Here is a 12,425-nt window from a genome sequence, read left to right as displayed (position 1 = left end):
TTCCAGCTGTGGCTCAGGCTGGGAATAACACGCAAGGCCTGGCTGGGAGGTCAGTGCTGGGCCTTACACCCCCTTCCCCTCCCCTGCCTGGGAAACAACGGCGTGAGGGAGAGGAGGGATCCACAGCCTGGGAGGCACCGCAGCCCCCGGCAGCCTCCAAAGCTCCCAGTGTGCCCCAGTGCAACGGGATATTGCTGCTGGGGGAGCCCTTTGATGCACCCCCAACGGGGGTGACCCCTGGGACCCCTCCCCTCCGTCCAGCTGCAGCGAAGTGACCGCACTTCAAAGGCGGCTCCACGGCGCTGACATTCCCGGCTCCCCGTGGCGAGGGAGGTCGGGGACCCCCAGCCCTGCTCCCCACGGTGGTGCCCGGGGGGGTCGGTCACACTCGGCCACCGCAGGCGAGGACGGGGGTGGGGGGGAAGCAGCGGGGGTCACTGCGGGATGAGAGTTCAGGCCATGTGGCAGCTGGGATGGATCCTGACATTCCACTGCAGCATTCCTGGCTCCCGGCGCTGGGCTGGCCACGCTGAGAGCTTGGAGAGGAAAACGAGGGGAGCAGGGCTCGCACAGCAGCCTCACGCCCTGGGCAGGGAGCTGGGAGCATCCCGGGCATCCGAGCGGGGCTATCCGGGCACACCCGGACCGGCTGCTTCCCCACAATCCCCACATTCCATGACCTGAACTGCGCGGCTCAGCCCCCCACACATCCCACGCCAGATTCCCTGCAGCTCCCGGGCTGGCAGGAAAATCCTGCCAGGCTTGGGAGGCGGGGAGGGACCCCTGTGGTCCCGGGGGCTTCGGCATCCTCACCTCACCTTCCAGCGACAGATGTGTGTGGGATAAAGCCCTCGGAGCCGCCTGCCGTCCCGCAGGAGCTGAGGCTGCTTGCCTGGAGGGGCTGAGCAGCAGGATCCAGGTGGTTTTCCATAAAATGGCTGCACCATGAAATCCCCCGGCCTCGGACACAACCTGATTTTAAGGCTGATGTACTTCCCCCTCATCCCCCCAGCTCCAGCCTCTGGATATCACATGGAACAGAAAATCAGTGGCTGCATCTGCAGGCAGCAAGCACAGCTTTCCTGGCTCCCAGTTCAGGCAGCAGATCCTGCTGGGAGAAGGGAAAATGAGTCTGGCTCTTTGCTTCCGGCAGCCCCAGGGCCAGGACAGGCGTCCCCTCCCCAGGGAAGGCAGAGGGCTCCGGGCTGGAGAGGGAAGGAGCTGGGAAAAGCAGTGCCTCCCAGAAAATAAGACACAGGAGAGACAAAAGGGGAGCTGTTCACAGCTGAAGCGAATCAACCTTGGAAAAAAGCATCTTCCACCCCCGAACACCGGGCTGCCCCCGCCCGGGCCTCGAGACCCAGCATTAAATCCCACAAACTCTTCCTGCACTGCAGGGATGGGGATTCTCCTGACCCCCAAACCTCCTTCCCAGCAGCAGGGTTGTGAGTTTTCCCTGGAGCAGGGAAAAGGGCGAGTTCATAAAGCCAAAGGTGTGGGAGCTTCAGGATCAGACTCCTTCGGGCAGGAGAGGGGCTGGGGCTCAGTGGGACAGGGGAGATCCTGACCCCGACCCCGCTCTTGGCTGAGGGCTGGGAGGAGGGAAGAGATGCAGCACTTGGAGATATCCACAGAAATCAGTTTATTTCCCTGCCGTCGGGATTATGAAACCACAGAAGCAGAGTTTAAATATTTACAAAGAAATCCAGCGCCCCGCAGAGATGAAGGGAACAAAGGATGAGGGATGGGGGCTCGCCCTCGCCATTCCAAACTCCGCTCTGGTAAAAAGCATCAGGACCAAACGAGAGGGAATTTTACAGTGGGGTTTTGGAAGTCCAGGGGCCCCCTGACACCCCCAAGTCTCAGCTTTGGCAATTCTTGTAGAGCTCGTGGATAAAACATGAACGGGATGGGCCGAGGGGCTCGAGGTTATTGCTGAGGGTGGATCCAGCCCTGGGGCCGGTCACTCCAAGGAATCACACTGGAATCAACATGCGGGGACAGCACTCCCCTCTCTCATCTGGCTGGCTCGCCCTGGGCACGCTGGGCAGTGGCTCCTGGGCAGAGAACAGAGCTCAGAACACTCCGTCCTTTCATCCAGGTTCTCTTTGATCAGGATTTTGGCTTCCCCTGCAGCCCCAGACCCAGCAGCCTCCATCCCATGCTCTCTACGCGGGAAGGGAATGACTGTACAGAGCAGCCACTGGAACATTTCAGCTCCAGGTTGATGCGGAAGGCCAGGATGTGGTGACAGAGGGACAATAATGAGCAGGAGGCTTGAGGGGTGATTCAAAAGTGACCGAGGAAAAGGGGAAAACACAGAAATGAGCCCATGAGGAGGGTCCTATCCGCCCATAAGGCTGGAGGAGTCAGGGAAGTGGGAGAGGCACATGGGGAAGGGTCTGAAAACCAGCGACAAAGGCAGCAGCAGACATGGCAAGGACTCCAGAAAAGCTTTCCTGCTGGCCACAAGCACTCCTGGAAATGGATTCCTTGGAATCTGCCAGATACTGGAGTAATGAGCTTGTTTTTCAGGTGTGAGTGGCAAAGCTCTTCTCCCCCCTCTGCAGACAGCAGAGACCTACTCAGCTGCGCATAACCCTTCAGCCAGGCTTGGTTTTAAAACACCCCCTGGCTCAGAAATCAGCACCTGCAGGGCAGACCCAGCTGTAGAAGGGGTTCCAGGGCACATCCAAGCTCCCTTCCTGCCTGACACTCAGGAACAGCCCCCCTCGCACAGCCCATCCTGCCCAAGCTGTGCCCCTCACACCAACCCCTGCACAGCTCCTGTGCCCAGCTGTGCTCTCCAAAGCTCCCTAAACCATTGCTCAGTCACCACCCAGGACCAGCCAGGAGAAAGCCACTGCCCCACTTTGCTGCTGCAAAGCTCAGCCAGACAGGCAACTTCCAGTACCTTCTCTTTTCAGCTCCAAGCTCAGGTGCTGCTCCCACAGAGGTTTTCCAGCCCCAGCCGCCGCCTGAGACACGGAGCACAGGGATCAAAGGGACACCAGTGGCTTGTGAGGACTGCAGTGCCAGATTCAGCAATTCAGAGAGAAGCAGGGAAGTGATATTTTCTCTGGCACAAGCTGAAAGGGACAGAGAGCTGCCTCCCAAGGCTGCAGCAGGCTCCTGGATGGGTGCACCCTGCCACGAGCTGTTCCCAAGCCAGCCCTTCGACTTTCCTGCCTTTCCAGGCTCACCAGCAGGACCAGGGGAGTCGGCCCTGCCACAGAGCGTCCCTCAGGAGTGTCCCACCTCAACAGCCTCCTGCCACTGCCGGGGGGCCATCGCTGAGTGCTGGGGCACCCCATCCCCTTGGGAAGAACCCCACACTTCCACTTTGGAACATGTGCTACTGGAGAGATGTGGCACAGGGGAAACAGCAACTCCTACCTGGAGACCCAGGGAATTTGAGGAAGCGTCTGGTGAAGAGGAAGAAAGCAGGTGATCAGAGAGACCCTCCCGAGGTGCGTCTGCTTGTGCCACTGCAGGAGGCAGAGCTTGCCTTGAGGCTTTTCTTGGCACCGAAAGCAAAGGCACCCACCCCTCTCCTTTCCTGATCCCATTCCCACCTCCCCCGCTGCAGAAAGGGAGAGAGCAGAAGCTTCCAGACCCCTGACACTGGGAGACACCATCAACAGAACAGAAACAGGAGGAAAAGAAGCCAGCTCCAGGAGACGCAGATGAGCTGTTACGATGGAGTGGGGCTGCCACCTCCCCTGGAAAAGGGCTCCCAGAGTCCCATGCCTCTATCCCGCTGGATCAGTCACAGTTTCTTCCTTTGTGTGCTCAGGGATTGGGGGTTCAGGGCTGCCATCACCGCAGGTGCAGGGTGAGAACCACGGTCACAATCACCCCCAGGAAGAGGACAAAGGGCAGCCAGGTCTTCACAAATCCCCCTATGCTGCAGGAGGGAAAGGGGGAAAGGTTTAAATGTGAGAAGAGACAGAAGGATGGGAGAATAACTGGAGGAATCAGAGGGAGACAGATGCTTTTCTGACTGTTACCTACTGCTGGCACTGCCACACATCCCATCCTGGAGATTCAGTCTTAAAAACTGAGACTTGATCAGGACCACATTAAATATATCACAAACAACAGGCCTGGAGTCTCCTTCCAGCTTAAATTAAGCCAAAGACAAGCCCATTTCATACTTGCACAGACAGGAATGGTGACAAGAGACCACAAAAAATGAAACCCCATTACCACAGGGCTCATTATTCTGACTGCTGGTGGATTTAACCAAGATAGCAGGAGCTATCCTTGCCCAAAAGCAGGCAAAGAAGCTCTTCCTGAACAGGGAAGACTACCTAGAAGTGGAGCTTTATGCAGGGCAGACCTCACAGAATCTCCTCTTCAGGCACAAGGAGCTGAAATGGAGATTCAAAACCCTTTCCTTAAGGAGAGCTCGGGGTTTCCCTCTCCACTCCAGTTGGAAGCTCCACAGCAGCTGGAAATCAGACCAGCTTTTATGTAAACAAGATTCAAGAGAAGGGAGGGAAACCAGTAATCCTTGGAGAGAAGCCATCCTGTGACCTTATGTTCTGACCTAACCCAGCCAGAAGACAACACAGAGTGAGATTTGCTTTAGCCAGCATTTCCCAAATTCCAGGCACTCCAAATTAGCAGCCAGAAACAGTATTTTGGGAGCAGCATCTAGTGCAACCCAGCGAGCACTCCTGGTTCTCTTGCTGAGCACAGGCAGTTGACAGCACCACCCACCAGCAACACACCCATGGCTTGGGGGGACACTTCTCCCTTCTCCGTGGGATAGGCAGATGCTTCAGAGGGCTCAGGAGAAGGAAAGAGCCCATTTTGCTGCTGAATTCAGGCTGTCCCTCAGCTCACCTGACATATTTCCCATAGAGGAGTGTGAAGAAGCACAGTTTCACCATGTTCCAGGAGGTGCTGTTATCGTATCTCATCAAGTTTAAGGCCAGAGCCACGTGGGAATGGCAGTTGTCACAGCAGAGGTTGTGCTGGAACACAAAAAGGGATTAGAAATCCTGTCCCTGAGGTTCCCCAGTCCTGGTGGAGAGCCACAGGTCCCACTCCTGTGGCAAGGAGCCAAATCCTGGGGAGGGATCCCTTCAAACCCCTGCAGAGATACGGAATCAAAGCCCCTTGCTCCAACCTGGCCTTGAACACTCCCAGGGATGGGGTATCCAGAATGTCTCTGGGAGCTCCCTGGAGCCTCTGGGGGAACACTCCCTCCCTCCCTCCCTCCCTCCCAGCCAGGACAGGAGCTGTACCATGCGGTGCTTGTACTCCTCGGACGCGTCGTGCACGGCCGTGTCCCAGGCGTTGGGACCAGTGGCATAGACTTTGCTGGGATCCAGTTTCCAGTACCTACAAGGATGAGAACAGCTCCCTTTGCACTGTTCTACTGCTGCACCTTCCCCACTGCCTGCTCCTCCCAGCAGGAAGATTGTGGAATCACAGCTGAGCTGGAAGGGACCCTACAAGGGTCATCAAGTCCAGCTTCTGGCCCTGCACAGGCTTAAAGGACTTGGATAAATCCAGTGCCTCTGAACTGCACAGAGCCCAGCTCTTGGAGACAAGAGAGGCAGCAGAAAGGCTGCTCAGCATCCTCAGCACCCCAGAGAGAGAAATCCCAGAGCTCAGGGGCACAGCCCTGAACTGCTCCCGCATCCTGAAGGAACCTCCCGGACACTCCAAGCACAAACCTGACCTGAGAGACACAAACCCTGGCCCTTCTCCTGCCCACAGCACTGACAGGACGTGAGCGACACCAGCTCATCAGCACAGCCAGGCAGTGTTTACTCAAGAGCACTTGCTAACATCATCTTAGGATGGTTTAGCCTTTTCTTTTCCTTTTCTCTAACAAAGGCTCCACACAGCTCTGGTTATTAACACCACCACGTTGCTGTCATGCTGCTAAAAAGATTTAATTTAATGTGGTTTCCTGGAAAGCAGAGACACAGCGGCCACCGAGGTGAATTAGGGCAGCTGAGCACCAGGAGAAGCAATGTCACAGCATGTCTGTCCCCAGGAACTGCAGGGCAGTTTAATACAAACAAGCAGCACTTACTTCACAGGTTTCCCAAATGCCATGTTGTCTTCCTACAAAAAAAAAGGAAAACTGTCTCAGCAGGATGAAACCCAGTGCAGTATTCAGGGCATGGATCGTGCTGGAGGTCTCACAGCTGGCTGGCTGAGTGATCCCACTGCCCCAGACACCAGTCCCGGGTGTGCCTGGGTTTGGATTCCCGTTGTTTCCACACTCCCGATCTGGGCACGGGCACATTTATACTCCACACACAGTGACATCATCCACTTACAAGTGCCTTGTTCCCCTCCTTTTTTTTTAAGTGTTAATATTTTGTTAACTCTCAGTTGTAAATGCCTCAGTCTATTAGGAGCATTAATTATCCCAAATTAAAACTCTCTTTACTTTCAGAATCCCCTGGATGCTTAGCAGCTTAAGAGGCCTGGCACACACCTGATGCTGAGCAGCTGAGGAAGCTGAAGGCACTTCTGCTACTCAGAATTAAGAGAATTTAAGTCCTAAACTCCTAATTTAGAGCCTGGAATACAAGATTTTTTCCCCTTCTCCTCACCAAACCAGCCATTATTTATCACACCCCCAAATAAGCTCCAGCCCAAGGAGCAACAGCAACGATCCCAGCTCCTTAAAAACACCTAAAGCTGTTATTTGAGCCAGAGAAGGCAGGGCTGGCTCAGGAGTCACCAAGGCAGGGGAGAAGCAGAGGAAACAGGAATTCTGCTCGTGCTCCTGGGTCCAGGATCTACTCACGGAGACGAAGTAGGGCCCTGCGAAGTCTCGGATGACGCCGGTGGAGGTGCAGATCCCCATGTGGCCGATGATCGGGAACAGCCACCTGCCAAGGAACAGGGGGCATCAGCAGGGGGGCTCATCCCTGCTCCCACCGAGGGCCCACGGCGCAGGTAACCTGGGACACACAGCTGGGAGGGGGAAGTGTGGGAGCCAAAGCCAGGCAAAGGCTGGAAGAGACACAGAAAAATGGGGAAAACACCACGGGAACACTCCCAGCTCCGCTGGCAGGAGGGCTGGAAGAGAACACCACACCCCAAAGTGTCCTACACACACCCCGGGCAGGGAAGGGCGAGCCCTCTCTCCCAGACAAACCCCTTTGTGCAGCCAAGCACAGAGATTAGATCCTGGAGGAACTGCCTTGGGATAAAACTGGACTTTCCACTCCAGCAACCAAAAACCAGGTCACCCTGCCCACCTTCCCACCACGCTGCAGCTTTCCAAAGCAACCTAGATTTAAGCTCTCCAGACACAAAACAGAGTTCCTGGCTCTAGGAAGAGCATTCCCTGCCCTAAATGAGCCCATTGTTTCACAGACCTTCTCCCTGATGGGTATTTACAGCCCCAGGGAGGAGCAGATCTACATCCAACCCCCTTCCATCATCAGACCTACATCCCAAGCCCTCTGCATTATCAAACCTACGTGCCAGCCTCCTTCCATCATTATCACGTAGAAGGGAATACTCCAGGTCATGCTCCAGCCCTCTCCCACACTCTCCAGCCCTCTCCCATCCTCAGGTTTGCTGATCTCCCTCTGATTTCTCTCTCCTCTCTCCCTGAGTGGCTCTGGCAGCTCCCTTCAGCACTCCCAGCTGGGGTTAGGAATGTTAAAAAGCTCTGGAAAATCCTCCAGGAAAAGGCTGAGGGGAACATTTTAAACAATCAAGAAAGAAAAAAGATAAAAGAGATAAAAGAGGCGGCAAGAGGAGAAGTGCAGCCTCTCCCGGGCGAGGAGAGCTCCGGGCCGTTCCCGATCCCGGCACACCCCACACCACATCTTCTACGTGACTTCGAGCCCCGGCTCAGTAAACATCACCTGATGGGAACCCGAGGGGAAGAGGAAGGTGGAAAAACAAGCCTCGCTGTGCCCAGACAACCCCCACAGCCACAGCTTTCCACGTTCCCACGACCGGAGGAAAAGTCCCAAGTTCTCTCTGGAGCCTGCCCACACTTGGCTGCCGAGCCTGGGAAGGCAAATCCAGTCCCAACTCATGAAAAGAACGCACCGAGACTCCCCTCGGGGCACGGGGTGGTCTCAGATCCCAGCGCCCAAACCTTTGCTCCAAAAAAGCCTTCCCACGTTTCCCTGGATCCCTCCACTCCCGCTCCTGCAGGGACAAGCCCGTTCAGCGCAGAGCCTTCCCCGCACTCGCCCCGGCTGCAAGAACGAGCCCCTCCCTCCCTGGGACAGGGTCCCGCGGCAGCCGAGCACCCCGGGAAGGACAGGGGGAGCCGAGAAGGGCAAGGAGGAGCCCGGGAAGGGCAAGGAGGAGCCCGGGAAGGGGAGAGGGGCTGGAAATGGCGAGGGGGCCCCAAGAAAAGCGAGGTGGGGGGGCTCAGGAGGGGCAACGGGAATCCGGGAAGGACGAGGTGGGGGTCTAAGCGAAACGAGAGGGGCCGGGAAGGGCGAGAAGGGATCCGGGGAGGGGCTCCGGGAGAACCCGGGAAAGGAAAGGGGGGAAGCGGGGAGAGGGTCCCGACAGAGGCGGGGGAGGACCCGGGAGGGGCGAAAGGGGATCGAGAGGGGCGAGGGGGCCCCGAGAGAAGCGCGAGGGCTTCCGGGACAGGTGAGGGGAGGCCCCGGGAGAGGCAAGGGGGTCCCGTCCCGGGCCCGGCCCCCGCCGCGCCGCCCGCCCCCGGTGCGCCGCCGGCGCCTCGCTCACGTCAGGACGGGGATCGGGGTCCACACCACGCAGTGCGGGAAGCGGCCGCGCTCCGCGTCCGGCGCGGCGCCACCGCCGCCATTGAACTGCTTCATCCCGGGCTCCGCCGCCGCCATGCCCGGGGCGCGCCCGCAGCGCGTCACTTCCGGCGGGCCGCGCGCGCTTCCGGCAGCGGGGAGCGCGGGGGGGAACCGGGAACGGCCCCGGACCGGGAACGGCCCGAACCGGGAACGGCCTGAACCCGGGAACGGGCCCCGAACCGGGAACGGCCCGAACCGGGAACGGGCCCGGACCGGGAATGGGCCCGGACCGGGAACGGGCCCGGACCGGGAACGGCCCGAACCGGGAACGGGCCTGGACCGGGAACGGGCCCGAACGGGGAACGGCCTGAACCCGGGAACGGGCCCCGAACCGGGAACGGCCTGAACCCGGGAACGGGCCCCGAACCGGGAACGGGCCCCGAACCGGGAACGGGCCCCGGACCGGGAACGGGCCCCGAACCGGGAACGGGCCCGAACGGGGAACGGCCTGAACCCAGGAACGGGCCCCGAACCGGGAACGGCCTGAACCCGGGAACGGGCCCGGACCGGGAACGGCCTGAACCCGGGAACGGGCCCCGAACCGGGAACGGGCCCCGGACCGGGAACGGGCCCCGGACCGGGAACGGGCCCCGAACCGGGAACGGGCCCGAACGGGGAACGGCCTGAACCCAGGAACGGGCCCCGAACCGGGAAGGGGCCCCGAACCGGGAAGGGGCCCCGAACCGGGAACGGGCCCCGAACCGGGAACGGGCCCGAACGGGGAACGGGCCCGGACCGGGAACGGGCCCCGAACCGGGAACGGCCCCGAATGGGGAAGGGGCCCCGAACCAGGATCAGCAGCCCCTGTTACGGGCCTGGACCACCCCTACGGGAGCAGCACCCCGGGCCAGGGCCCCGGACAGCCCCTCCTGGCCGGTCCCTTCGCCCCTCGCCCCCCGTGTGCGGAGCCGCCACGGCCCCGCCGCTGTCCCCGAGGCCGGGAGCTGGAGGAGCCCCCGTAGAGCCCCTCAGGGAAGCGCAGGAGCAGAAATAACCATCCCACGGAGCCCCCCGGGACAGGAGAGGAACTGCCAGAGCAGCAACAGCATTTACAGATGGAGAACAGAGGGTTAGAAAAATAACAATCGCTTTATTAGGGAGTTAAATTCAAACTACGTGAGGAAGCTGGAGAAATGTGTTTATTCCAGATTTCCACCCAGCACAACACACTCGAAAGGCAGAGTGAGACCCACGGGAGCGGAGGGGGCACAGGGAGGTCAGGGCTGCCCCAGCCCGGCCCAGGATGGGGATGTTCTGCCCCAGGGGTGCAGGAGAACTGCCGCTGTCCACCTTCCAGCCTCTGCGTTCTCCCACGTTTTCCTTGGAAGCTGCTCATTTCCTCCTCACACAGAGCCCGTAGCTGTTTCCCGTCGAGGCAGGGCACGGCCAAGGCTCTCCAGGACAGCCTGTGCTGTCACGCTGCTGGGCCAGGGGGGTTGGCAATAAACAGTCTTGGCCCCTTCCTGCACATGTGGCAACACAGAGCCAAGGTGGCCTTGGATTTGGGGATTAACAAACCCCCTTCCCAACACTCATCACAAACTTAACAGCTCCCACTTTTTACTGACGTTCCTCTTCTTCAGCGAAGGCTTCTCCCTGCTTTGTATCCTGCTTTCCCTTCCCTGCCTTTCCCCACTCGTTAGGCTGACTCCAGCCGTGGACCTTCTCCGTTCCAGGACAGAGCAGCACTGACACACCAAGCTTTAGACTCCCGAGGCTTCCAGGAGAGAGCCCAGGAGATGGGTGACCTCTGCCCACATCAGAGGGGCCACTGTGGCAGCAGAAAATGTCCCTGAAGTCTCATGTCAAGGTGGCCTCTCCCCCCTCGAGCCACAGCAACTCTCCCCAAGCACTCAGCTGTCAACACAAGTAGCTCAGTAACACACAACATGTTTTTTCACCTCTACCAAACCCTCAAGACTTTATCCAACATCTCACCTGATTTCCCAGCCTAGACCATGGTTTAGGAAAGCCTTTTCAAGAGGGAAATATTTCCAAGGCAGTGCCAGACTCTGTTCAGTGGTGCCCAGAGACAGGACGAGGAGCAGTGGCTGTAAACTCAAACACAAGAACATGAGGAAGAACTTCTTTCCATGAGAGTGGCAGAGCTCTGGAACAGCTGCCCAGGGAGTGTGTGGAATTTCCCTCTCTGGAAACATCCCAAACCCACCTGGAGGTGTTCCTGTGTCCCCTGCTCTGGGTGACCCTGCCTGGGCAGGGGGCTGGACTGGGTGACCTCCAGAGATACCTTCCAACCCTGAAATTCCATGATCCTGTGAAAGCTGCTCCAGGGGTGTTGGGACGGACCTAGAGCCCTCTGCCTGGAGCTCACATGGAGCTGCAGCAGGACCTGTCACTGTGCCAGGAGTTGAAAAACAGCCTCCAGTCACACTCCTTGGGGCCTGATGGAAAAGGAATTCACAAAATAGTCTCCAAAAGAGAGGAAGCTGAGGAAATCAATCACTCTTGAGAGCGAAGCCACGGCTGGTGCTTTGGTTTCTGATTTCTTCTTTTAGGACAAAGAGTAATGGGTTCAAACTGAAAGAGGGGAAATTTAGATTGGATAAGAAGAAGAAATCCTTCCCTGTGAGGATGGCGGGGCTCTGGCAGAGGGTGCCCAGAGAAGCTGTGGCTGCCCCATCCCTGGAAGTGTCCAAGGCCAGGTTGGATGAGGCTTGGAGCAACCTGGGGTAGTGGAAGGTGTCCCTGCCCATGGCAGGGGGTGGAACGAGATGAGCTTTAAGGTCCCTTCCAACCCTTAACATTCTGTGATTCCGTTTTGGCCCTTGGGATGGAAGATGCACACAAAGGTTGTGTTTCAGTGAACACTTTTTGTTCAACGAAGAAAAAAGTCCTGGCATTGATTTGCTCCAGGCCAACATAAATATCAGAGATTGTGAAAAAGCCATGAATGAGGGCCAATGTTCACATCAGCTAATGTGGTCCTGGCACGTTTGTCGGATTAGGCAATGGATTTGCTCTTCCTGCTCATGGCTGGGAGGCTGCTAAGCAGGATATCACCAGGGACCAGCTCCTTGGCAAAGCCTCACAGCAGGGACAACACTGACAGCCTCAGCAGGACGTGTCCCCGCAGTGCCACCTCCCGCCTGGGCAAGGGGCAGTTCAGACACTTCCCTCCCTCGTAAACCAAGTGCAGGAAGGCAAGCCCAGCTGCTGGAGCTCGGGAAGAACACAGCTTTCCCCAGGCTGGATTTAAAAAAAAAAAAAAATTAAAACCAAAATCAATAGAGCACTGGTTTGCTGTGCAGCTCTTTGTGTCTGTCAGGGAAGCACAAGGGCTCTCCAGCCCCGGCAGAGCACGGCTGAGCTGGAGCTGACAGCAGGGTCTTCCTGGTGACAACTGGAAAGCTGCTGCTGTTGTGCTGCTATTGATCTAAGCAGAATACAAAACACCTGAAGTCAGCAGGGAAAAATAGCTGCAGTTGGAAAAGGAACTGTGGGGGGGAGGACAGGGAGGGGAGAGCAGGTAAGAAGTTCTCCATGCATAAAATTAAAGGCCAGGGTTTTATTGCAGCTCTCTTGCCTGACTACAGCACTGGATCGATGTGCAGAGCAGGAATGGTGCCACCATTGTTTGTGCAAGCTCTCGTTTGAGGAGAAACAAAAGGGTTTGCCAGGAAC

At 57.9% G+C, this 12,425-nt stretch overlaps 1 protein-coding gene and 1 long non-coding RNA gene across 2 annotated transcripts; both read right to left on the bottom strand.

Moving 5' to 3' along the window:
• Window positions 1-1,627: 1,627 nt before the first annotated feature.
• TMEM222 (transmembrane protein 222) lies at window positions 1,628-8,846 on the bottom strand. The gene is made up of 6 exons (XM_048326932.1): window positions 8,704-8,846; window positions 6,782-6,866; window positions 6,056-6,087; window positions 5,256-5,352; window positions 4,852-4,982; window positions 1,628-3,907 (listed from the first exon to the last, which is right to left on the bottom strand). Exons 1-6 carry the CDS (start codon window positions 8,817-8,819, stop codon window positions 3,820-3,822), a joined length of 549 nt encoding a protein of 182 aa, XP_048182889.1. The 5' UTR covers window positions 8,820-8,846; the 3' UTR covers window positions 1,628-3,819.
• A 1,007-nt stretch (window positions 8,847-9,853) lies between these two features.
• LOC125337428 lies at window positions 9,854-11,355 on the bottom strand. Its single transcript, XR_007208043.1, has 2 exons — window positions 10,954-11,355; window positions 9,854-10,834 (listed from the first exon to the last, which is right to left on the bottom strand). It is a non-coding gene; the product is annotated as an uncharacterized LOC125337428 (long non-coding RNA).
• Window positions 11,356-12,425: the final 1,070 nt, after the last annotated feature.

This window comes from Corvus hawaiiensis, chromosome 23 (genome assembly GCF_020740725.1).
Source record: "Corvus hawaiiensis isolate bCorHaw1 chromosome 23, bCorHaw1.pri.cur, whole genome shotgun sequence".
Classification (NCBI taxonomy): domain Eukaryota; kingdom Metazoa; phylum Chordata; class Aves; order Passeriformes; family Corvidae; genus Corvus; species Corvus hawaiiensis.
The sequence above is the reverse complement of the archived record's forward strand: the minus strand, read 5'-3'. Positions and strand labels throughout refer to the sequence as shown.

Coding starts and splice junctions, on each gene's coding strand:
- TMEM222 (XM_048326932.1), bottom strand. CDS start 8,819: ATGGCGGCGGCGGAGCCCGGGATGAAGCAGTTCAATGGCGGCGGTGGC. Junction 6,867..8,703: donor ACCCCGATCCCCGTCCTGAC/GTGAGCGAGGCG, acceptor GTTCCTTGGCAG/GTGGCTGTTCCCGATCATCG. Junction 5,353..6,055: donor GCATTTGGGAAACCTGTGAA/GTAAGTGCTGCT, acceptor TCATCCTTGTAG/GTACTGGAAACTGGATCCCA.